This window comes from Pseudophryne corroboree, chromosome 4 (genome assembly GCF_028390025.1).
Source record: "Pseudophryne corroboree isolate aPseCor3 chromosome 4, aPseCor3.hap2, whole genome shotgun sequence".
Classification (NCBI taxonomy): Eukaryota; Metazoa; Chordata; class Amphibia; order Anura; family Myobatrachidae; genus Pseudophryne; species Pseudophryne corroboree.
The window spans coordinates 555,214,677-555,238,998 of record NC_086447.1 but is presented as its reverse complement, the minus strand read 5'-3'; the positions used below and the strand labels follow the sequence as shown (position 1 = coordinate 555,238,998).

The 24,322-nt window shown below is 45.2% G+C and overlaps 1 protein-coding gene across 6 annotated transcripts in view; it reads left to right on the top strand.

The window, feature by feature from the left end:
* Positions 1 to 24,322, top strand: part of AHI1 (Abelson helper integration site 1) — a 688,430-nt gene that overhangs the window by 112,927 nt on the left and 551,181 nt on the right. For all 6 annotated transcript variants that reach the window (XM_063917381.1, XM_063917377.1, XM_063917376.1 and 3 more), the window contains 2 exons: positions 288 to 416; positions 10,601 to 10,733. In XM_063917381.1, coding sequence (XP_063773451.1) covers positions 288 to 416; positions 10,601 to 10,733 — 262 coding nt within the window. The remainder of the gene's footprint in view (positions 1 to 287; positions 417 to 10,600; positions 10,734 to 24,322) is intronic.

Genomic DNA, 24,322 nt, shown 5'->3' with positions numbered 1-24,322 from the left:
TCCCGGGTTGGGACCTTTCACACATGCCAAATTCCCGGGATGATGCGCATTCATGTGAAAAATCCCGTGAATTTGGAGCATGTCTGAAAGGGGTATAATTAGTACTGTATTTAAGATTTAGAAAAATGTATTTGTTTATTTTTAATTTCAGCTGTAATCTCCAAATTGAATTTATTGAAATGTATATATTCCATACAATTGTTCAAAGCCTCCTTGCCAGTTTAATATAACAAATGTGAGTTCACAACTTTTAAGACTGTTTAGTATATGGTTTCATTTATTTGAAGGTAAATATCATTTCTGATATGGGAAGCAGAAACACTGACTTACAGAATGAAGATACTCTGAAAGACTCTGAATCAAATGAATTTAAGCAGAGAAAGGAACATTTTCAGTGGACTCGGCTGCCTGGACAGGTAGTAAAAACATTTCTCTGGCATAGAGTGCTTCATCTGCATGAAAAATAAATAAATGAATAGAAGTTGCGTTTTATGTGTACTATACCGAGACAGATTTTAAAGTGTTCATTCAAACAATTTTTTCAGGGCAGGGAGCTGGTCACAGAGGAGAGCGTCTTCTTCACGTGCGCCGCTCACACCCGGAAAGAAGTGTGGCCTCTCTCGAAAGGGGGTCTGGCTTTGTGACATTCCCCATTTCCATCACTCAGCCCTTTATAATTGAGTTGTCACTCTATCACTAGCCACCATCCTATTATTTATTACATCTTTATTAATTCCTTCACCCCCACATGTGGTACCCCTAAGATCAAGTTTAAATTTGGTGTTTTGGTGTTAAATTTGCAAATTATATTTTGGCACCAATTATATGCCAGGTTGGGGGGATCACTGCAGAAAGCTTTGATACATTACTGACTACTTCTCTGAAGTACTCACGCAGGGCTCCCCTCGCACCATACCCAAAAATACGTGTTGTCCTAGACCTGCCCTAGGATCTGCCGGAACTGGATATAACACTGCAGTGAGGCCTCCCCTCCCGTACCTGTGTGTGTGTCTACTTGCTCTGTGGAAATGCAGGTGCAGCAGCAGGAGCGCGAGCAGCACTCACAAATGGGGCAGGGCGCATATCAGCACTTAAAAAATGGGCTTGATGGGGTGCCTCGTTAAAATAGCTTTGCGGGAATGCTTTATTGTTTTCTGCCCCACAGGTGGGACATGACCTGTCTAAGATAGATGAGACTAGCATTTAGCAAGCCACCATTGATCATATGAGAGGATATCATAAAGTTTAAATTATCACCATGAATGGAATAAGATAGAAAGTTAAATGCGATATGTTGAACTTAAGTCTTCTCAACATAGTTGCCCTGCACACATTTCTGCCAGTGCGTCTTGACCTTCCGCAACCCATCATTCTAAAAGTCCTGCGATTGCCTGGAGAACCACTGTTTCACTTCCAGAATGACATAATTTGTGTGTTCCATCTCTACCATTTATTGTGTCTGGTCTGCAGTACCTCTGTGCTACCAGAGGTGCCGCTGTCATACAGTATGTCTGGCCTGCAGTACCTCTGTGCTGCCAGATGTATTCTGTAATCAATGGGGCTGGGTTACCATTGGTCCTTGCTCCTGATAAAAGGCAACTAGCCCTACACAGACATGCCGCTTATATTACTTGTACTACATGTGTTACCCTGTCCTGAGAACATTACTTTTCTCTAACGTCCTAGAGGATTCTGGGGACTCCGTAAGGACCATGGGGATAGACGGGCTCCGCAGGAGACATGGGCACTTTAAGAAAGAATTTAGTTCCTGGTGTGCACTGGCTCCTCCCTCTATGCCCCTCCTCCAGACCTCAGTTTGATACTGTGCCCAGAGGAGCTGGGTGCTTTTCAGTGAGCTCTCCTGAGTTTACTGATAGAAAGTATTTTGTTAGGTTTTTTATTTTCAGGGAGCTCTGCTGGCAACAGACTCCCTGCATCGTGGGACTGAGGGGAGAGAAGCAGCCCTACTCTCTGAAGCTAGGTCCTGCTTCTTAGGCTACTGGACACCATTAGCTCCAGAGGGATTGGTACGCAGGATCTCACTCTCGCTGTCCGTCCCAGAGCCGCCCGCCGTCCCCCTCGCAGAGCCGGAAGATAGAAGCCAGGTGAGTATGAGAAGTAAAAAAAGACTTCAGAGGCGGCAGAAGACTTCATGATCTTCACTGAGGTAATGCACAGCATTGCAGCTGTGCGCCATTGCTCCCACACACCTCACATACTCCGGTCACTGTAAGGGTGCAGGGCGCAGAGGGGGGCGCCCTAGGCAGCAATATAAACCTCTTATTTGGCAAAAGGAGCATATATACAGCTGGACACTGTATATATGCATGAGCCCCCGCCAATTTGACACTTTTAGCGGGACAGAAGCCCGCCGTCGAGGGGGCGGGGCTTCTCCCTCAGCACTCACCAGCGCCATGTTTTTCTCCACAGCACCGCTGAGAGGAAGCTCCCCGGACTCTCCCCTGCTTATACCACGGTAGAAGAGAGGGTTTTAAAGAAGAGGGGGGGCACATAATTCGGCGCAGATAATAACAGCGCTACTGGGTAAACATTAAATTGCTGTGTTTTTTCCTGGGTCATATAGCGCTGGGGTGTGTGCTGGCATACTCTCTCTCTGTCTCTCCAAAGGGCCTTGTGGGGGAATTATCTTCAGATGAGCATTCCCTGAGTGTGTGGTGTCTGTACGTGTGTGTTGACATGTCTGAGGAAAAAGGCTCTCCTAAGGAGGAGATGGAGCAAATGTGTGTGTGAGTGGTGTCTCCGTCGACAACGCCGACACCTGATTGGATATGTGAAATAAAGTGCTGAGGTAAATTTATTGCACAAAAGATTAGAGAACAGGCAGTGAATCTACCCATGTCTGTCCCTATGTCGCAGAGACCTTCAGAGTCTCACAATGCTCACTATCCAAAATAATAGACACTGATATCGACACGGAGTCTGACTCCAGTGTCGACTAAGATAATGCAAAGTTACAGCCAAAACTGGCAGAAAAGTATTCAATTTATGATTATTGTAATAAAAGATGTTTTGCATATCACTGATGACTCATCTGTCCCTGACACGAGGGTACACATGTTTAAGGGGAAGAAAGCCGAGGTAAATTTCCCTCCTCTCATGAAGAAAAGAGCGGGAATCTCCAGACAAGAAGCTGCAGCTTCCCAAAAAGAATTCTCAGGGAGTATCCTTTCCCTACTAGGGCCAGGATACGATGGGAATCCTCCCCTAGGGTGGACAAAGCTTGTCACGTTTACCCAAAAGGTAGCGCTGACTTAACAGCTATCCTCAGGGATCCTGCAGATAGCTTGCAGTAAAAGTACTTTGAAGTCCATTTACACACATTCTGGTACACTACTCAGACCGGCGGTTGTGTCGGCATGGGTTTATAGCGCTGTAGCAGCGTGGACAGATACCTTATCAGCGGAGATTGAAACCCTAGATAAGGATACCATGGTATTGACCCTAGTTTATGTGTGTATATATATATATATATATATATATATATATATGTATATATTTATATAAAAGATGCTGTCTTATATATATATAAAACATGCCCAAAGAGACATTAGTCTACTGGGTTCTAGAGTCAACGCTATGTCGATTTCTGCTAGAAGTGTCCTGTGGAACATGCAATGGACAGGTGATGCCGACTAAAAGAGGCATATGGAAGGTTTACCTTACAAGGCTGAGGAATTGTGTGGAGAAGGGCTCTCGGACCTGGTCTCCACAGCTATAGCTGGTAATTCTGATCTTTTGCCTTATATTTCCTCACAGCCTAAGAAAGCACGACATTATCAAATGCAGTCCTTTCGGTCGCAGAATAACAAGAAAGTACGAGGAGCGTCCTTTCTTACCAGAGGTAAGGGTACAGGGCACAGCTAGTTCCCAGGAACAGAAGTCCTCCCCGGCCTCTACTACATCCAACGCATGACGCTGGAGCTCCGCTAAGGGAGTCCGCCCCAGTGGGAGCACGTCTTCGACTCTTCAGCCACATCTGAGTTCACTCACAGGTAGTTCCCGGGGCAATAAAAAATTGTTTCTCAGGGTTACAAGCTGGAATTCGAAAGGTGCCTCCTCGCCGGTTTTTCCTTATCGGACCTACCGGCTTCTCCCCCAGGAAGGGAGATAATATTAAATACAATTCACACATTGTATCTCCAACAGGTGGTGCTCAAGGTTCCCCTCCTGCAACAAGGAAGGCGATATGACTCAACCTTGGCTGTAGTCCCGAAACCGTACGGTTCGGTCAGACCTATTTTTAAAATTAAAATCTCTGAACCTATACGGGAAAAGGTTCAAATTTAAAGTGGAATCGCCCAGAGCGATCATCACCAGCCTGGAAGGGGGGGATTTGATGGTGTATCTAAACATAAAGGCTGCATACCTTCATGTTCCCATTTTACCACCCCATCAGGCGTACCTGACAATTGCGGTACAGGATTGTCATTACCAATTTCAGGGTAATTGGCGGAAATAATGGTGCTCCTACGCAAGCAAGGAGTCACAGCTGTCCCATACTTGGACGATCTCCTAATAAGGGTGAGATCAAAAGAGCAGATGTTGAACAGCGTGTCACTTTCGCTGAAGGTGTCACAGCAACACGGCTGGATTCTCAATTTCCCAAGGTCACAGTTGGTTCCTATAACTCGTCTGCCCTTCTTGGGTATGATTCTGGATACAGACCAGAAATGGGTTTACCTTCAGATAGAGAAGGCCCAGGAACTAATGACTCTGGTCAGGGACCTATTGAAACCAAGACAGGTGTCAGTGCATCAATGCACTCGAGTCCTGGGAAAAACATTCCCTTCAGCAGGTTCCATGCGAGGACTTTCCAATGGGACCTACTGGACAAGTGGTCCGGGTCACATCTACAGATTCATCAGTTGATCACCCTATCCCCCAGGGCCAGGGTATCTCTCCTGTGGTGGCTGCAGAGTGCTCATCTTCTAGAGGGCCGCAGATTCGGCATTCAGGACTAGATCCTGGTGACCACGGACGCGAGCCTCCGAGGCTGGGGAGCAGTCACACAGGGAAGAAATTTCCAAGGTCTTTGGTCAAGTCAAGAGACTTGTCTTCACATCAACATATTGGAACTAAGGGCCATATACAACGCCCTACGTCAAGCGGAGACTTTTCTTCGCAACCAACCGGTTCTGATCCAGTCAGACGTCACCGCAGTAGCTCATGTAAACCGCCAAGGCGGCACAAGGAGCAGAGTGGCGATGGCGAAAGCCACCAGAATTCTTCGCTGGGCGGAGAATCATGTAAGAGCACTGTCAACAGTGTTCATTCCGGAAGTGAACAACTGGGAAGCAGACTTCCTCACCAGACATACGTCCTGGAGAGTGGAGACTTCATCAGGAAGTCTTCGCACAGATTGCAGTTCGGTGGGGACTGCCACAGATAGACAGGATGGCGTCCCGCCTCAACAAAAAGCTGCAGAGTTATTGCACCTGGTCAAGAGACCCTCAGGCAGTAGCGGTAGACGCCCTAGTGACACCGTTGGTGTTCCAGTCAGTCTATGTATTTCCTCCTCTTCCTCTCATACCCAAGGGTTGAGAATAATAAGAAAAAGTAGGAGTGAGAACAATCCTCATTGTTCCAGATTGGCCACGAAGGATCTGGTATCCGGATCTGTAGGAAATGCTTACAGAAAATCCGTGGCCTCTTCCTCTAAGGCAGGACCTGTTGCAACAGGGCCCATGTCTGTTCCAAGACTTACTGCGGCTGCGTTTGACGGCATGGCGGTTGAATGCTGGATCCTAGCGGAAAAAGGCATTCCGGTGAGGTCATTCCTACGCTGATAAAGGCTAGGAAGGACGTGACATCTTAACATTATCACCGTATATGGCGAAAATATGTTTCTTGGTGTGAGGCCAGGAATGCTCCTACGGAAGAATTCCATCTGGGCCATTTCCTTCACTTCCTACAAACTGGAGTGAATTTGGGCCTAAAACTTAGGCTCCATTAAGGTTCAGATTTCGGCCCTATCCATTTTCTTTCAAAAAGAGTTGGCTTCTCTACCAGAAGTTCAGACGTTTGTAAAAGGAGTGCTGAGTATTCAGCCTCTTTTTGTGCCTCTGGTGGCACCTTGGGATCCTAACGTGGTGTTAAGTTTCCTAAAGTCACACTGGTTTGAACCACTTAGAACGGCGGAGTTAAAATATCTCATGTGGAAGGTGGTCATGTTATTAGCCTTGGCTTTGGCTAGACGTGTGTCAGAATTAGCGGCTTTGTCACATAAAAGGTGGGCTCTTCTTGGGCGGCTGCCCGGGGGGTCTCGGCACTACAGCTGTGTCGAGCTGCTACTTGGTCGGGTTCAAACACTTTTGCAAAATTCTATAGGTTTGATACCCTGGCTGAGTAGGACCTCATGTTTGCTCAATCGGTGCTGCAGAGTCATCCGCACTCTCCCGCCCGTTTGGGAGCTTTGGTATAATCCCCATGGACCTTACGGAGTCCCCAACATCCTCTAGGACGTTAGAGAAAATAAGATTTTACTTACCGGTAAATCTATTTCTCGTAGTCCGTAGAGGATGCTGGGCGCCCGTCCCAAGTGCGGACTTCTTCTGCAATACTTGTATATACTGTAGTTATTGCTTCAATAAGGGTTACGTTATAGTTGCATCGGTCTTGCACTGATGATATGCTGTTTTCATACTGTTAACTGGGTAGTTATCACAGGTTATACGGTGTGATTGGTGTGGCATAGTTGCATCGGTCTTGCACTGATGATATGCTGTTTTCATACTGTTAACTGGGTAGTTATCACAGGTTATACGGTGTGATTGGTGTGGCTGGTATGAATCTTGCCCTTGGATTAACAAAATCCTTTCCTTGTACTGTCCATCTCCTCTGGGCACAGTTTCTCTAACTGAGGTCTGGAGGAGGGGCATAGAGGGAGGAGCCAGTGCACACCAGGAACTAAATTATTTCTTAAAGTGCCCATGTCTCCTGCGGAGCCCGTCTATCCCTATGGTCCTTACGGAGTCCCCAGCATCCTCTACGGACTACGAGAAATAGATTTACCGGTAAGTAAAATCTTATTATTACTCAAGTTACCTGTATTACCTGTGTTACCTGAGCTCCTGTTTTATATTACTGAGATCTCATCTGGAAGCCCTGTCAGCTGGTTCTGCAGTGAAGTCACAATGGTAATCCAAGATTTAAATGGCAGTCCAGTATGAAATTTGTAGAGGAGTATGAAGCAACTGAACAAGAATCCACAGATACAAGGATTGCTGGGCAACTACAGCTGTCCAATTTATAAACAGGAATGCAGGTGCACAGGCTGTGAGTACTTAGGAATCTGGCAGAACACAGCAAGGCATAGAAACAAGGTCACTTAACTAACAAAGGGGGTAATTCAGAGTTGATCGCAGCAGCAAATTTGTTAGCAGTTGGGCAAAACCATGTTCACGGCAGGCGGAGCAGATATAACATGCAGAGAGAGTTATAGGCCCTACACACATGCCGATATTCTGAAAGATATGAACGATCTCGTTCATAAATGAACGATAACTCGTTCATATCTTTCAGTGTGGAGACTCCAGCGATGAACGATGCGCGTCCCCGCGCTCGTTCATCGCTGATCTCCCGTCGGCTGTGCATGCAGGCCAATATGGACGATCTCGTCCATATTTGCCTGCACTTCAATGCAGCCGGGTGACGGGGGGAGTGAAGAAACTTCACTCCCCCCGTCACTGCCCCCCCGCCGCCGGGTTGCTCGTCGGCCGTATCGGCCGTCGGGCACCTCGGCGGCGCATCGCCGAGTGTGTAGGGCCCCTTAGATTTGGGTGGGGTGTGTTCAAACTGAAATCTAAATTGCAGTGTAAAAATAAAGCAGCCAGTATTTCCCCTGCACAGAAACAAAATAACCCACCCAAATCTATCTCTCTCTGCACATGTTATATCTGCCACACCTGCAGTGCACATGGGGGTCATTCCGAGTTGTTCGCTCGGTAAATTTCTTCGCATCGCAGCGATTTTCCGCTTATTGCGCATGCGCAATGTTCGCACTGCGACTGCGCCAAGTAAATTTGCTATGCAGTAAGGAAATTTACTCACGGCATTACGAGGTTTTTTTCTTCATTCTGGTGATCGTAATGTGATTGACAGGAAGTGGGTGTTTCTGGGCGGAAACTGGCCGTTTTATGGGTGTGTGTGAAAAAACGCTACCGTTTCTGGGAAAAACGCGGGAGTGGCTGGAGAAACGGAGGAGTGTCTGGGCGAACGCTGGGTGTGTTTGTGACGTCAAACCAGGAACGACAAGCACTGAACTGATCGCACTGGCAGAGTAAGTCTCGAGCTACTCAGAAACCGCACAGAGAAGTCTTTTCGCAATATTGCGAATCTTTCATTCGCAATTTTGATAAACTAAGATTCACTCCCAGTAGGCGGCGGCTTAGCGTGTGCAAAGCTGCTAAAAGCAGCTTGCGAGCGAACAACTCGGAATGACCCCCATGGTTTTGCCCAACTGCTAACAAATTTGCTGCTGCGATCAACTCTGAATTACCCCCTTTGTTAGTTAAGTGACCTTGTTTCTATGCCTTGCTGTGTTCTGCCAGATTCCTAAGTACTCGCAGCTAAGTTACTCAGTGCCTGTGCTCCTGCATTCCTGTTTATAAATTGGACAGCTGTAGTTGCCCAGCAATCCTTGTATCTGTGGATTCTTGTTCAGTTGCTTCATACTCCTCTACAAATTTCATACTGGACTGCCATTTAAATCTTGGATTACCATTGTGACTTCACTGCAGTACATTGTTACTCTGCTGTCTTAATAAAGTGCTTATATTCCTTCACTTCTGTGGACATTCCTCATCTGCAACGGTGATTATGGTGTTACATTCTGATCCTGCATTTTAGTCCTGGTTCATAGCTGTGTGTTCGCTCATCTGCTGGTTCTCACCTGTGTCTAAGTATAGTGCTGCACTTCAGTCTCCACAGTCTGCCATCAGTACACTGAAAGTATCTAGTCACTCCTAGCTCAAGTCTCCTGACACCACAATATTCCACTGTCAAGTCTGCTATACTATTTCCGTGCCACCCTGCATCTGCCTGCACTTACTACTCCAGCATATAATCTTGTCTTGCAATTCACCTGCCAGACATTATAGGCAGGTAAATCGTAACATTGTGTTGTCAAATCGCCTACCCCGAAGTGGCTTCTTCATCTCAGGGAGCAGAAAGAAGTCGCTGGGTGCAAGATCAGTCGAATAGGGTGATGGGGCAAAGTTTTCATAGCCACAGCGGACGTTTGGGCTGAATGTGTGGGTGCTAGGAGATGGATGCCTTTGCTGATCATACCATGGCATTTTTATTTTGCGGCATCTTTCAGTTTCTACAGAGGGGTGAAGTATTAAGAGCTGGTGATAGTCTTGACCCTTCGGAAGGTAATAGGATTACTCCACAGCAGTCCCAAAAAGAAGACAGCAAGACCTTCCCTGCAGATTTCTGCACTTTAGCCTTTTTGGGAGGGGGTTCCTTTCTTTGCTCATATCTTTGGTCTCTGGATTGTACAGGTTAGACCAAGTATTCATCCATAGTCATGAGATGTGCAAAGAAATTCTCTTCATCCTGCTCCAACAGAGTCAAAATCCACTGTGAAAGTTGACATTGAGTTTGCTTGTGAAATAGGGTCAGCAAGCGGGAAACCCATTGTGATGACACTTCCATAACTAAGGCCAACTTCTTTCATGATCACTTCAATGAGTAGTCGTCTGTCTTCGAGGACAAGAACCTCCACTTTCTTCACCATGTCAAGATCATGAAGATCATGCGTGATTGAGGGTCTTCCGGATCGATGCTCATCTGAGAGGGAAATGTGTCCACTTTTTTTAAGTTCTTTTTCCACCTTACAACAGTGTCCTATCATGGACTTTCATCACTATAAACAGCCACCATTTCATCATGGATTTGGTGGGCACTGTTATCCTTCAAATGGGGGAACTAAATAACACTGCTGGCTTCCGTATTGTCCATCATGCAGGTTACTGACATGTACCAGCTCAGAAAACAAAACAAGTTGACATAAGTAGCTGTAATTTACAACATAATGCACATAAGGATCAATGATTACTGTATGTTGATCAAATTACATCCGGATAGCTCAGTAACTTCATGCAGATAATTAAAACTATATGATCCCCCCTCGTACCTTGTAGGGCTATGTGCACCACTGGTTGCTGCTTGCCCTTTGCTTTGCTGTGCATTACAGAGCATCACAGTTGGGTATATAGCTCCTTGACTATCCCCATAGTCAGAACAGAACCCCATAGAGGTGCAAGGGAAAACTTGCTATGTCGCCACCGTAAGTGCCTGATATGTGCACAGCCGGGAAATGTGGCGATGCACAGCAGCACAATTGAATTCCCCCCCCATAGCCTGCTTGCACTGTGTCATGCTTTACTTGTTTTCACCTTGTTCTTCTATTTTTGTTGACTTTACACACAGTTATACAGTAAACCGTTAAATGTGTTTCATAATATCAACTCTTTCGCAAATTGAAACCTAGCAAAGCATTTGGAACATAGTGGAAGCCAGAAATGCATGTGGCATTTTGAAAAACTGTCTGAATATTGCTTTTGTTTTCATGTAGGCTTGTCGTATTCCTAACAGACGCTTTTTGTCTCTGCAAGCCGGGCAAATGGGATGTTTCTCTGTGCGTTTCGCTCATGATGGTAGAACGTTGGCTGCAGCATGTGCAGACAGGGATGGTTATCCAGTGTACTGTAAGTTTCTTACTATAATTATTTATATTATATGTGCATTCAGTTGATGCTTGTCATAAAATCGTGTAAGGCTGGGCATACATTATACAATTATCTGGTAGATCATCTGCCAGATCTGACTTGTATGAACTGTTGTTAAATCCATGATTTAACCATTTTGTCTGAACAACAGATTTTGTTTGTTTTCCAGTGTTTGGGAGCAAATGGTCGGTTGTCATTTGCTCTTATCCATTACCAGATTTTCATTCCAACCAGTCAGACCTGGCACATGATCTGCCAGATAATTGCATAGTGTATGTAGCATGCAGTGATTACTCCCATTCTGAAAAAACTAAATTCTGACCCTAACTCTCTCTCAAACTACCATCCCATCTCAGCTCCCTTGCCTCTCCAAGCTACTTGATAAACTTGCCTACACTCGCCTCACACACTTTCTTAACTCTTACAACTTATTGGACCCACATCAGTCAGGCTTTCGTTCCCAACACTCCACAGAGACAGTACTGACTAAAGTAGTGAATGGTCTGGTCACTGCGACGTCTAAAGGCCATTACTCACTTCTTATTCTTCTAGATCTCTCTGCTGCTTTTGACACTGTTGACCACTCCTCATAAAAACACTGCAATCCCTAGATCTTTAGGACACAGTTCTCTCTTGGTTCCTATCCTACCTATCTAATCGCTTTTTCAGTGTCCGTTATTTCTGGATCCACCTTCTCTTCACTACCTCATTCAGTTGTAGTACCGCAGGGCTCAGTCTTCGGTCCTCTGCTTTTCTCTATCTATACCTCATCTCTTGGTAAACTAATCAGCTCTTTTTGATTTCAGTATCATTTGTACGCAGATGATACTCAAATCTACCTATCGTCCCCTGATTGGTCTCTATCTGTATTGGGCCGTGTCAATGAATACCTCTCTGTTGTTTCATCTTGGATGTCATCTCGCGACCTCAAACTTAATATAGCCAAAACAGAATTAATTATATTTCCACCAGCCAATAGTAGTTACCAACCTGATATTTCTATCACTGTTGAGAACTCAACAATCAACCCTACACCACAAGCTTGCTGCCTAGGTGTCATCCTTGATTCTGAACTGTCCTTTGTTCCCCACATTCAATCTGTTTAAAAATCATGTTACATGCATCTGAAAAACATATCCAAAATACGACCATACCTTACACAAGACACTGCAAAAACTGTAATCCATGATCTCATTATCTCCCGCATTGATTATTGCAATAGTCTAATTACTGGTCTTACCAAAAAGAGACTCTCACCACTACAATCCATTCTGAATGCAGCTGCAAGGCTAATCTTCCTCGCTAGACGTTCATCATCTGCAGTCCCACTCTGTCAGTCCCTCCATTGGTTACCTGTATTGTACCATATTCAATATAAAATACTTTTACTCACACACGGCTATTAACCAAACTACACCAACGTACTGTCACGAACCGGTTTCTCACCTCTGCGGGTTCTGGGATTCATCCGTTGCCAGTGCGGTTGCTCGCGGTGCTGTGCGCCCATGTGGGGACGCGGCGTGATCAGTGGCACAGGTAATGCAGAGTCTGGGAACTGGGAGTGCGGGGACCAAATGGCCTAAGGCACTGTGGTGTGTCTGCTGTATAGGAGGTGGCCATGTTGGAGACCAAATAGGTAATACAGAGCACTTGTGAAAACACCTGTGGGCAGGTGTAAGCCAATCCCGTGCTTGTGCTGCCTTTAAGTAGGCTGGGATCATGTTACTCTGGGCCAGTGCTTTGTTGTATCAACGCTGTGCTCTAGCTCTGAGCTCTCTCCGTGCATTCCTGTGTGATTCCCGTGGTCCAGATATCGCCTCCGTTCCCAGGGGTCCGTCTGCAGCCTTCACTGCTGAAAGATCCACCGGCTCTCCGCTGTGCTGTCAGTTAATTGCTCACCTACTGGAAACAGTTGAATTCCCAGAGTCTTGCATGAGGTTACCTTGTCGGCCTACCATTCAAAGTTTGGAGGATTCCATTTCCCTCAGCTGTTCGTTTGTTCAACTCTGCATTTAACCCATTCATCACCTTGTCATCTACTACAGTTTCACAGTGATCTCCGGAACCCGCAAGTAACCCAATTCAGTACTTTATATTTTCTATGTTGTCATAACAAGGATAATTCTTCACAGTCTCTCAGTTAACTCTCAAAACCATTGCAAATCCTTACAGTTATTTCTTCATGTCTGCATTAACCAGTTAAACACATTCTGCAGTTCAGCATCAAAGCTTGTTTATATTTGGACAATTCAACATTTATTCATCAGCTTGTTTTTGCATATGTTTCCATGAACATTTCTTTTATTTATTTTTGAGTTTTCTCTAGCATATTATTTCTGCCATTCCTGCAATACTTCAGTATAAAATGATGATTAACAACTAGTCATTTAACTCCTTACTGAATTGTTATCTTAATAAATATATGAAACGGAACTTCCTTCGTCCTCCCTGCTTTCTTCATACCCCAGCACCTACACCTGTGGTTGGTTCCGGGTTAACGGATTCACAAAAACACCCGGACCTGACAGTAAGCACTGGCCACATGGATCCGTCAAGTGACCAATTCGCAGGAGGCGGTGCTACGTCAGATATCCTTTCCCGTCTGGAAAACCAGGAGTCTATGCAGACACAAATAGTGCAGTTTATGCAAACTTTGGCAGACCGTTTAGAGACTCTTCATACGGCTATTAAAACGTCTCAAGTTCAGATTCCAACTCCGGTTGTCCCAGTAACTACTACAGCTTCTCCTGTGACGCTGCCTACGTCCCGCTTGCAGTTACCCTCTCCGAGTAAGTTTGACGGAACTCCAAAACTTTGCAGAGGATTCCTGAATCAATGCGAGATCCAGTTCGAACTGTTATCCGCTAGTTTCCCATCAGCTCGTTCTAAGGTCGCATATATTATTGCCCTCCTCTCCGGTCAGGCTCTGGAGTGGGCATCACCATTATGGGAGAGAGGTGATCCTATCCTCTCTAATTACAAAGAGTTCGTATCTTCCTTCCGGAGAATCTTTGACGAACCAGGCAGGACCACCTCAGCATCCTTGGAGATTCTCCGTCTACGTCAAGGTTTACGTCCTGTCAGTCAATATATTATTCAGTTTCGCACGTTGTCTTCAGAGTTAAACTGGAATGAGGAGGCCCTGATCGCCGCGTTTTGGAATGGACTTTCAGAGAGAATCAAGGATGATTTAACTATCCGGGATGTGCCAACTAAACTGGATGAATTGATTTCTCTCTGTAACAAACTTGACCTACGTTACAGGGAGCGAAGTTTAGAGAAATCCAGGGCAGAGCGATCCAGTCCACGTTATCATCCTTGGCCTCGACAAGATTCTTCATCACAGTCTCCGGTAACGACAGAAGAACCTATGCAGATTGGGCGCTCTCGCCTCACAGAGGAGGAACGACTTCGTCGTCGACAGGGTAACCTCTGCATGTACTGTGGGTCCTCCGAACATTTAGTTAAATTCTGCAAACTCCTACCGGGAAACTCTCGCCACCTAGCTTATTCAAGAGAGGTTAAGCTAGGAGTTACTTTAGAATCACGTTCTGGGAAAGAGCCAACCTTGTCCATTAAATTAGAAGTTCCAAGTTCTACAGTGAAAGTTTCAGCTCTCCTAGTTTCCGGGGCAGCCGAGAACTTCATCTCCTCAGCCTTTGTCATACGGTCTAAAGTTCAAACCATGCCTCTGGAAGCAGCCGTTGCTGTTACAGCAGTGGATGGAAGTCGAATTCCAGATGGTATAATTACTCATCGAACCGTATGTCTCAAGATGAAAGTTGGTGTGCTCCATTCCGAATACCTCTCCTTCTACGTGATTCCCAAAGCCTCTCAAGATGTGATACTTGGTTTACCTTGGCTGCAGAAACATAATCCTCAACTTAATTGGCAAACCATGGAAGTCCTTTCGTGGGGTAAATCTTGTACCAAGGACTGTGTAGCTTCAATTGTACCTCTCCGGTCAATTAGCCTTCTCGATCTACCTCCGGTGTATCAATCCTTTGCGGATGTTTCCAGTAAACAAGCAGCAGACTCTCTACCTCCTCATCGCGAATGGGACTGCCCAGTCGTCCTGGTTCCGGGCAAAACCCCTCCTAGGGGACAAATTTATCCGCTATCCATCCCAGAGACGCAAGCTATCCGAGATTGGTCCACTCCTACAACTCTCAAGGGGATTCAGCGATTTCTTGGCTTTGCTAATTTCTATAGGAGATTCATTAAGAATTATTCTACGTTAGCTGCTCCCATCACAGCCCTAACTCGCAAGGGAGCAAATCCTACGAACTGGTCTTCTGAAGCAATCAAAGCCTTCTCTGATTTAAAGCAAGCCTTTGTGTCAGCCCCCATTCTTCGACAGCCTGATTTGAATCGTCCCTTTCTACTAGAGGTGGATGCATCTACAGAAGCAGTAGGAGCTGTGTTATCACAAGTCTTTGAAGATAAAAAAGTCCATCCCTGCGGATATTTCTCCCGAAAGTTCCTCCCGGCCGAGCGTAATTATGCAATCGGCGAGCAAGAATTACTTGCCATCAAGTTGGCATTCGAGGAGTGGAGATACCTTCTAGAAGGAGCACAACATCGCATTACAGTATATACTGATCATAAGAATCTTCTATATCTGCAGTCAGCTCAGTGCTTAAATCCACGACAAGCTCGATGGGCGCTTTTCTTCACACGATTTAATTTCAAGCTCACCTATCGTCCAGGATCTCAGAACAAAAGGGCAGATGCCCTTTCTCGGTCCTTTGCTTCTTCTGAATCAAATGATGCTACCACGAATCAAGCCATTGTGAATTCTACGTCCTTTTTAATGACTCGAACCTCTCCAGTTCCTCCGCCTGGTAAGACCTTTGTCGCCACACATCTTCGAAAACGGCTGCTTACCTGGGCTCACTCCTCTTCCTTCATGGGTCATCCTGGGGTTCTAAAGACTCTCAAGTTTATTCAACAGTCTTATTGGTGGCCACGTCTCAAAGCCGATGTCCAAGAGTTTATTGCAGCATGTCCTAAATGTGCCCAACATAAGAGTCCAAGAAGTTCTCCACCAGGTTTATTACATCCATTATCCATACCCAAGCAACCATGGACTCATATCTCAATGGATTTCGTGACCGATCTACCTCCATCAAAAGGGCGAAATACCATTTGAGTGATAGTGGATCGATTTTCAAAAATGGCACATTTCATTCCATTAACTGGATTACCATCAGCCCCTTTACTAGCCAAATTGTTCATCTCTGAAATCTTCAAGTTGCTTGGCCTTCCTCGAGAGATCATCTCTGATCGGGGAACACAGTTTGTGGCCAAGTTTTGGAGGTCGCTTTGTTCATCTTTAAATGTCAAGTTGAACTTTTCTTCTGCATATCATCCTCAGACAGATGGACAAACTGAGAGAGTAAACCAAGACCTTGAAACATTTCTCCGGCTATATATATCGTCCTCACAGGATGACTGGGTTGACTACCTTCCATTGGCAGAATTTGCTCATAATAATCTCTTCCATTTGTCTTCAGAATCTACGCCCTTTTATGTTAACTTCGGCTTTCATCCTCGTGTGCCGGAGTTCCATCCATTGCCAGCCCTAGAGGTTCCAGCAGCAGATCAAGAGCTTCAACGTCTATCCAGAATCTGGAGTTGTGTGCGTAAGTCGTTAGTCAAAACTTCCGCTCGTTATAAATCTTTTGCAGATAGAAAACGTAAAGCTGTACCGAATTACAAGGTGGGAGACCAAGTTTGGATTTCTACGCGCAATCTCAGGTTCAAAGTTCCTTCTAAGAAATTTGCTCCCAAGTTTATTGGTCCATTTCCCATTGTAAAAGTACTCAACCCTGTGTCATACAAAGTCAAGTTGCCACCGTCTTTGAGAATTCCTAACGCCTTTCATACATCTTTACTGAAGCCTTTGATTCTCAATAAGTTCCGTACTACCCAGTCCAAATCTCCTAAAGTTCACTCTTTGCAGAATGAGGAATTTGAAGTTAAAGAGATTGTGGACTCACGTTCCCGATATGGACGTTTACAGTTTCTGGTCGACTGGAAGGGTAACGGTCCGGAGGAGAGATCCTGGGTTTTCTCTGAAGATGTTCATGCTCCAAGACTGGTACAGAAATACTTCTCCAAAAATCCTGATAAGGTTCAAAGGTGTTCGGAGACCACCCTTAGAAGAGGGGGTACTGTCACGAACCGGTTTCTCACCTATGCGGGTTCTGGGATTCATCCGTTGCCAGTGCGGTTGCTCGCGGTGCTGTGCGCCCGTGTGGGGACGCGGCGTGATCAGTGGCACAGGTAATGCAGAGTCTGGGAACTGGGAGTGCGGGGACCAAATGGCCTAAGGCACTGTGGTGTGTCTGCTGTATAGGAGGTGGCCATGTTGGAGACCAAATAGGTAATACAGAGCACTTGTGAAAACACCTGTGGGCAGGTGTAAGCCAATCCCGTGCTTGTGCTGCCTTTAAGTAGGCTGGGATCATGTTACTCTGGGCCAGTGCTTTGTTGTATCAACGCTGTGCTCTAGCTCTGAGCTCTCTCCGTGCATTCCTGTGTGATTCCCGTGGTCCAGATATCGCCTCCGTTCCCAGGGGTCCGTCTGCAGCCTTCACTGCTGAAAGATCCACCGGCTCTCCGCTGTGCTGTCAGTTAATTGCTCACCTACTGGAAACAGTTGAATTCCCAGAGTCTTGCATGAGGTTACCTTGTCGGCCTACCATTCAAAGTTTGGAGGATTCCATTTCCCTCAGCTGTTCGTTTGTTCAACTCTGCATTTAACCCATTCATCACCTTGTCATCTACTACAGTTTCACAGTGATCTCCGGAACCCGCAAGTAACCCAATTCAGTACTTTATATTTTCTATGTTGTCATAACAAGGATAATTCTTCACAGTCTCTCAGTTAACTCTCAAAACTCCATTGCAAATCCTTACAGTTATTTCTTCATGTCTGCATTAACCAGTTAAACACATTCTGCAGTTCAGCATCAAAGCTTGTTTATATTTGGACAATTCAACATTTATTCATCAGCTTGTTTTTGCATATGTTTCCATGAACATTTCTTTTATTTATTTTTGAGTTTTCTCTAGCATATTATTTCTGCCATTCCTGCAATACTTCAGTATAAAATGATGATTAACAACTAGTCATTTAACTCCTTACTGAATTGTTATCTTAATAAATATATGAAACGGAACTTCCTTCGTCCTCCCTGCTTTCTTCATACCCCAGCACCTACACCTGTGGTTGGTTCCGGGTTAACGGATTCACAAAAACACCCGGACCTGACACGTACATCTCTTTGCTCATCTCAAAATATCTCCTAACCCGACCTGTTCGCTCTTCACAAGATCTACGTCTCTCTCATCCACACTCATCACTTGCTCCCATGCACGATTGCAGAGCTTTCTTCAGGCTGCACCTACTGTGGAATGCCCTACTACGCACAATAAGACTCTCCTCTAGTCTCCAAACCTTCAAGCGTTCCCTGAAAACTCACGTGTTCAGCCAAGCTTAACAAACTCTAGAACCATTCACATAACCTTCATAAGCTTTCCTATCCAGTTATATACCCACTGTACAGTCCACACATACCCTCCACATATTTTCTTTTTCTTCACTTTCCCTTCCTCCTGGCACTGGTTCATCATTGCTGTGATGTGATATCATGCAGCCCACCAAGAACCTTTGCAATCTCGTGGACAACTATGCAATAGATATCCTTGTGTATCAATGCCAATTTCCCTATAGATTGTAAGCTTGCGACCAGGGCCTTCCTACCGCTATGACTGTTTGATATTACATAGTTTTGTTTTATCATTGTGTCCAGTTGTAAAGTGCAACGGAATTTGCTGCGCTATATAAGAATCTGTTAATAAATAAATAGTGTATGACCAGCTTAAGTTTTTATTTTAGCAGAGAACGCATTGAAATAAAAGAAGTAAAGCAAAGTGCTAACAATTTATGTTTATGCTTGGGGTGCTACCATAAGAAGTCATTGGGGCTTATGTAACAGAGGCGCAATACCGCCAAGCCTGCCCATATTTTTAAAGATGCAATCATTAACAACCTGATTTTGCCTTTCAAATGATTGCCACTTTAAAATATTGTATAAGGGCTGTCTTGCCTGAATTGTGTCTGTGCCTGCATCTCGCAGGCTGTTACATTAGCCCTCATATGTTTTGTGTGGAACAAAAAAGAAAGAAATAGAAACATTCAGTAAACAGTGCACTTTGTTGCTTTTCACTATGGTGGTCATTCCGAGTTGTTCGCTTGGTAATTTTCTTCGCATCGCAGCGATTTTCCGCTAATTGCGCATGCGCAATGTTCGCACTGCGACTGCGCCAAGTAAATTTGCTAAGAAGTTTGGTAATTTACTCACGGCATTACGAGGTTTTTTCTTCGTTCTGGTGATCGTAACGTGATTGACAGGAAGTGGGTGTTTCTGGGCGGAAACTGGCCGTTTTATGGGTGTGTGTGAAAAAACGCTGCCGTTTCTGGGAAAAACGTGGGAGTGGCTGGAGAAACGGGGGAGTGTCTGGCCGAACGCTGGGTGTGTTTGTGACGTCAAACCAGGAACGAAACTGACTGAACTTATCGCAGTGGCAGAGTAAGTGTCGAGCTACTCAGAAACTGCTAAGAAATTTCTATTCGCAATTTTGAGAATCTTTCGTTCGCAATTTTGCTAAGCTAAGATTCACTCCCAGTAGGCGGCGGCTTAGCGTGTGCAATGCTGCTAAAAGCAGCTTGCGAGCGAACAACTCGGAATGAGGGCCTATGTGTATTATTTCTTATGCTTAGATCATATACTTATGTCTGCAGAATTGTATGCAGTGCTTTTGCTTCAACAAAATAAAAATATAAAAAAGTGCAGTTTATGTTTATATTATGTTAGCATTAAAATATAATTCTTCCTCCTATAGTCTCAACTCTTCTGTTGTATATACTTTAGCATTATAAGTATATAAACCAATTTTATATAAGTACAATGTATCTCAATCATCATTCATTATAAATCCCTTTTTAGTTTATAGTTTTTATTTCTTCCTTAATTGCTCCTTCAGTGGCTTTAGCCTGTCATTTGTTTTGAGCTGGCTGTTTGCTCTGACTGCAATTATCACTTACAGATCCCTGTGCAATGGGGCCGTGATGTGGGTTGGCAGGGACATGTAGATGCTGCCTAAGTACACTAAGGGCCTGTTGACATGAGATTCATCTCAAGAGGTCCACTAAACAGATGTCTTGCAGTAACTCGATGTCTGGTGCCAGATGCAATATGATAATGATTATTGCATGGGCTACATCTGATTCCCCGAATGTGTCTAAGACATACCCATATAATCTAACGAATGCGGCAGTGATCTAAACGCAGGATTACAGTGCACGGTTGATATGTTTATTAGTGTGGACTTTTAAATGTTTTACACCTGGTTTGATTTACTCTTAGCAGACTTTGGGGGTCATTCCGAGTTGATCGCTAGCTGCCGTTGTTTGCTGTGTAGCGATCAGTGAAAAAAAAAAGGCTAATCTGCGCATGCACCGCAATGCGCACGCGCGTCGTACGGGTACGAAGTCCATTGTGGTTTTGCACTGGTTCTAGCGACAATTCCAATCGCACAGCTGAACGCAAGGAGATTTACAGAAAGAGTGCATTTATGGTTGGCAACTGACTGTTTTCTGGGAGTGTTTGGAAAAACGCAGGCGTGGCCGGGCTTTGCTGGGCGGGTATCTGATGTCATTACTGTGTCACTCGTCGCCACAATCATCGCACAGGATAAGTAACTACAGGTCTGGTCTTGTCTTGCACAAAATGTGTTTGCAAGCGCTCGGCTGCACAGGCGTTCGTACTCCTGCAAAGCGAAAATACACTCCCCCGTGAGCGGTGACTATGCATTTGCACGGCTGCTAAAAACTGCTAGTGGCTAGTGGCTCCGGATTGGCCAAGAGGGACTTGGTACCCGGAATTTCAAGAGATGCTCACAGAGGACTAATGGCCTCGGGAGCTAAGAAGGGACTTGCTTCAGCAAGTACCATGTCTGTTCCAAGACTTACCGCGGCTGCGTTTGACGGCATGGCGGTTGAACGCCGGATCCTAAGGGAAAAGTCATTCCGGAAGAGGTCATACCTACCCTGGTCAAAGCCAGGAAGGAGGTGACCGCACAACGTTATCACCACATGTGGTGAAAATATGTTGCGTGGGTGAGGCCAGGAAGGCCCCACGAAGAAATTTCAACTAGGTCGATTTCTGCACTTCCTGCAAACAGGAGTGTCTATGAGCCTCAAATTGGGGTCCATTAAGGTTCAAGTTTCGGCCCTGTAGATTTTCTTCCAGAAAGAATTGGCTTCAGTTCCTGAAGTCCAGACATTTGTCAAGGGAGTATTGCATATACAGCCCCTTTTGTGCCTCCAGTGGCACCGTGGGATCTCAACGTAGTGTTGGGATTCCTCAAATCATATTGGTTTGAACCGCTCAAATCTGTGGATTTGAAATATCTCACATGGAAAGTGACCATGCTGTTGGCCCTGGCCTCGGCCAGGCGAGTGTTAGAATTGGCGGCTTTGTCTTACAAAAGCCCATATTTGATTTTCCATTCGGACAGGGCAGAACTGCGGACTCGTCCCCAGTTTCTTCCTAAGGTGGTGTCAGCGTTTCACCTGAAACAACCTATTGTGGTGCCTGCGGCTACTAGGGACTTGGAGGACTCCAAGTTGCTAGACGTTGTCAGGGCCCTGAAAATATATATATATATATATAATTCCAGGACGGCTGGAGTCAGAAAGTCTGACTTGCTGTTTATATTGTATGCACCCAAAAAGCTGGGTGCTCCTGCTTCTAAGCAGACTATTGCTCGTTGGATTTGTAGTACAATTCAGCTTGCACATTCTGTGGCAGGCCTGCCACAGCCAAAATCTATAAATGCCCATTCCACAAGGAAGGTGGGCTCATCTTGGGCGGCTGCCCGAGGGGTCTCGGCTTTACAACTTTGCCGAGCAGCTACGTGGTCAGGGGGGAACACGTTTGTAAAATTCTACAAATTTGATACCCTGGCTGAGGAGGACCTGGAGTTCTCTCATTCGGTGCTGCAGAGTCATCCGCACTCTCCCGCCCGTTTGGGAGCTTTGGTATAATCCCCATGGTCCTGACGGAGTCCCCAGCATCCACTAGGACGTTAGAGAGAATAAGATTTTACTTACCGATAAATCTATTTCTCATAGTCCGTAGTGGATGCTGGGCGCCCATCCCAAGTGCGGATTGTCTGCATTACTTGTACATAGTTATTGTTACAAAAATCGGGTTATTATTGTTGTGAGCCATCTTTTTTTTTAGAGGCTACTTCTTTGTTATCATACTGTTAACTGGGTTCAGATCACAAGTTGTACGGTGTGATTGGTGTGGCTGGTATGAGTCTTACCCGGGATTCAAGATCCTTCCTTATTGTGTACGCTCGTCCGGGCACAGTACCTAACTGAGGCTTGGAGGAGGGTCATAGGGGGAGGAGCCAGTACACACCATGTGATCCTAAAAGCTTGCTTTTGTGCCCTGTCTCCTGCGGAGCCGCTATTCCCCATGGTCCTGACGGAGTCCCCAGCATCCACTACGGACTATGAGAAATAGATTTATCGGTAAGTAAAATCTTATTTTTATTACTATATGGTCCTGAATGAGTAAGGACCAGGTCTTGGAAATGTTATGGAGCCTGAAACATCAAGATTGGGAGATGGATTGTATATGGGTGGAGAAGGAAGAGCAGAGTTCATGGTGATACCCAGACAATAGACTTGGGCAACAGAGGAGTGGGAGATGCTATTGATAGATAGGGGAGCGGAAAGGAGACCTTGGCTGCAGGAAAGATGCTGACTTCAGTTTTGGAAATGGTACTTTTTTTTTTTTTTTTTAAACTTTCTTTATTCATCAGAGCATAATCATACATAACATCGTTTTTTTTTTTCTTTTCCATACATCGAGAATAATAAAGACATTGGTACAGTGGGCAAAGCATATTGTCAGAACCGTTTTTTTAACAATTAAGAACCATAGATCCCCTATTCAGGCATGGTCAGTAATCCCCCCCCCCCCCCCCCCTCTTCCCCCCTCACCCCGCACCAGAGTCCTCTCCTAAAAGAGTAAAAATCAAAGTAGTTGGTCCAAAACTATTGGAGGATCTTCCAAGAGTATGCGTGATTCATAATATGAGGTATGTCTAAAACAAGTGTGTATCTGACGCTTAAGCTCTGGAGTCAACGAATCTATAAACCCCTCCCATAGTTGAAAAAAGGAAGGTGTGTGAGATTCCTTATGTATAGTGGTTTCCAGCCAGTCCATATGGAAAACATAGTATAGCTTGCTTCTAAATAAAGGAAATGGTACATTTTAATGCTGTGGAATCCATGTGGGGACAGCAGACAAACAGGAGCTGACAAGGGAGAGGACCAAAGGGGAGAGAGGGACAGAGAGGTAGTTTTGAGTATTGCCTATATAGAGTTGGTATTGGAGGCCAAAGGAGCTGATGAGTTCACCAAGGGAGGTGGTTTAGAGGGAGGAGAAGGGGCCAAAAACAGAGTCTTGAGGGAGTCTGAAATGAAGGGGAAGTGGAGAAGAAATATAGAATTGGGTGTAGAAAAAGAAAAGGAGTGGTAGGAGAAAAACTAGAAGAGTCTCGGAGTAGAAGGTTCGTAGGAAGAGGGGGGTGGTCAACAATGTTAAGTAGAAGTGGATTTGACCATAAGGAGGTCATCTGTAAACATGGTGAGAGCAGTTTTGATGGAGTGAAGGTAAAATAAGGTGAATTAATGTGGGTCAGGTAGGAATAAGGAAGGATATAAGATACTCAAGGAGCTTCAATATATATGGGAGTAGAGAGTAAGGACTGGAAAGGGAGACTAGGGCACGTTTGAAGGAAGAAAGGAAGCTGAAGGATGAGAGGAACAGATTATCCATGTGAGAATATGGCAGCAGTCATCAGGAGGGAGAGATTGGAGAAACTGGAAGGGGATGGTGTCAGGGGGAAAGGTGAAGAGGATGTAAAGAATTTAAACACCAGAGATGGGAGAGGAGGATAAGGTTGGTAGTCCTGTCAGTAAGGAATAGGGGAGGGGCCTGGAGGGAAGATACAGATGTAGTCACACTCATCGTGGCTACATCTGCTGTTTACGGGTCTATTGCTGCCCCCATTGGACATGGGCATGCCTTAGATGGGGATGCAGTTGTGGCAATCCAGGCGTGAATGCGCCTAGATGTAGCAACGATGAGCGTGACTACATCTGTTTGGCAGATTAACCTATTTTTGGAGGAAAAGTGGGGGGCAAAAACAAGATCACTGAGGGAGGAAGTTGAAGGTGGCAGGGATTGATGGACTGGGAGGTAAAGAGGGTCTTGAAGTAGCAAGGTCTCTAGCAAGGATTGCCGTAGTTTTAGCGTCAGTAATCTTGCGAGATGCAATCCCGTTGGAAAAACACCACAATCCTGGCAAAAAAATCAACCTTAGTAAAGGGATTAAAAATACCTTAAAAAATAAAAAATAAAAGCTATTAGGACATCTCCTATGAAGAAAATGGCCTACAGGGAAATCTTCCAATA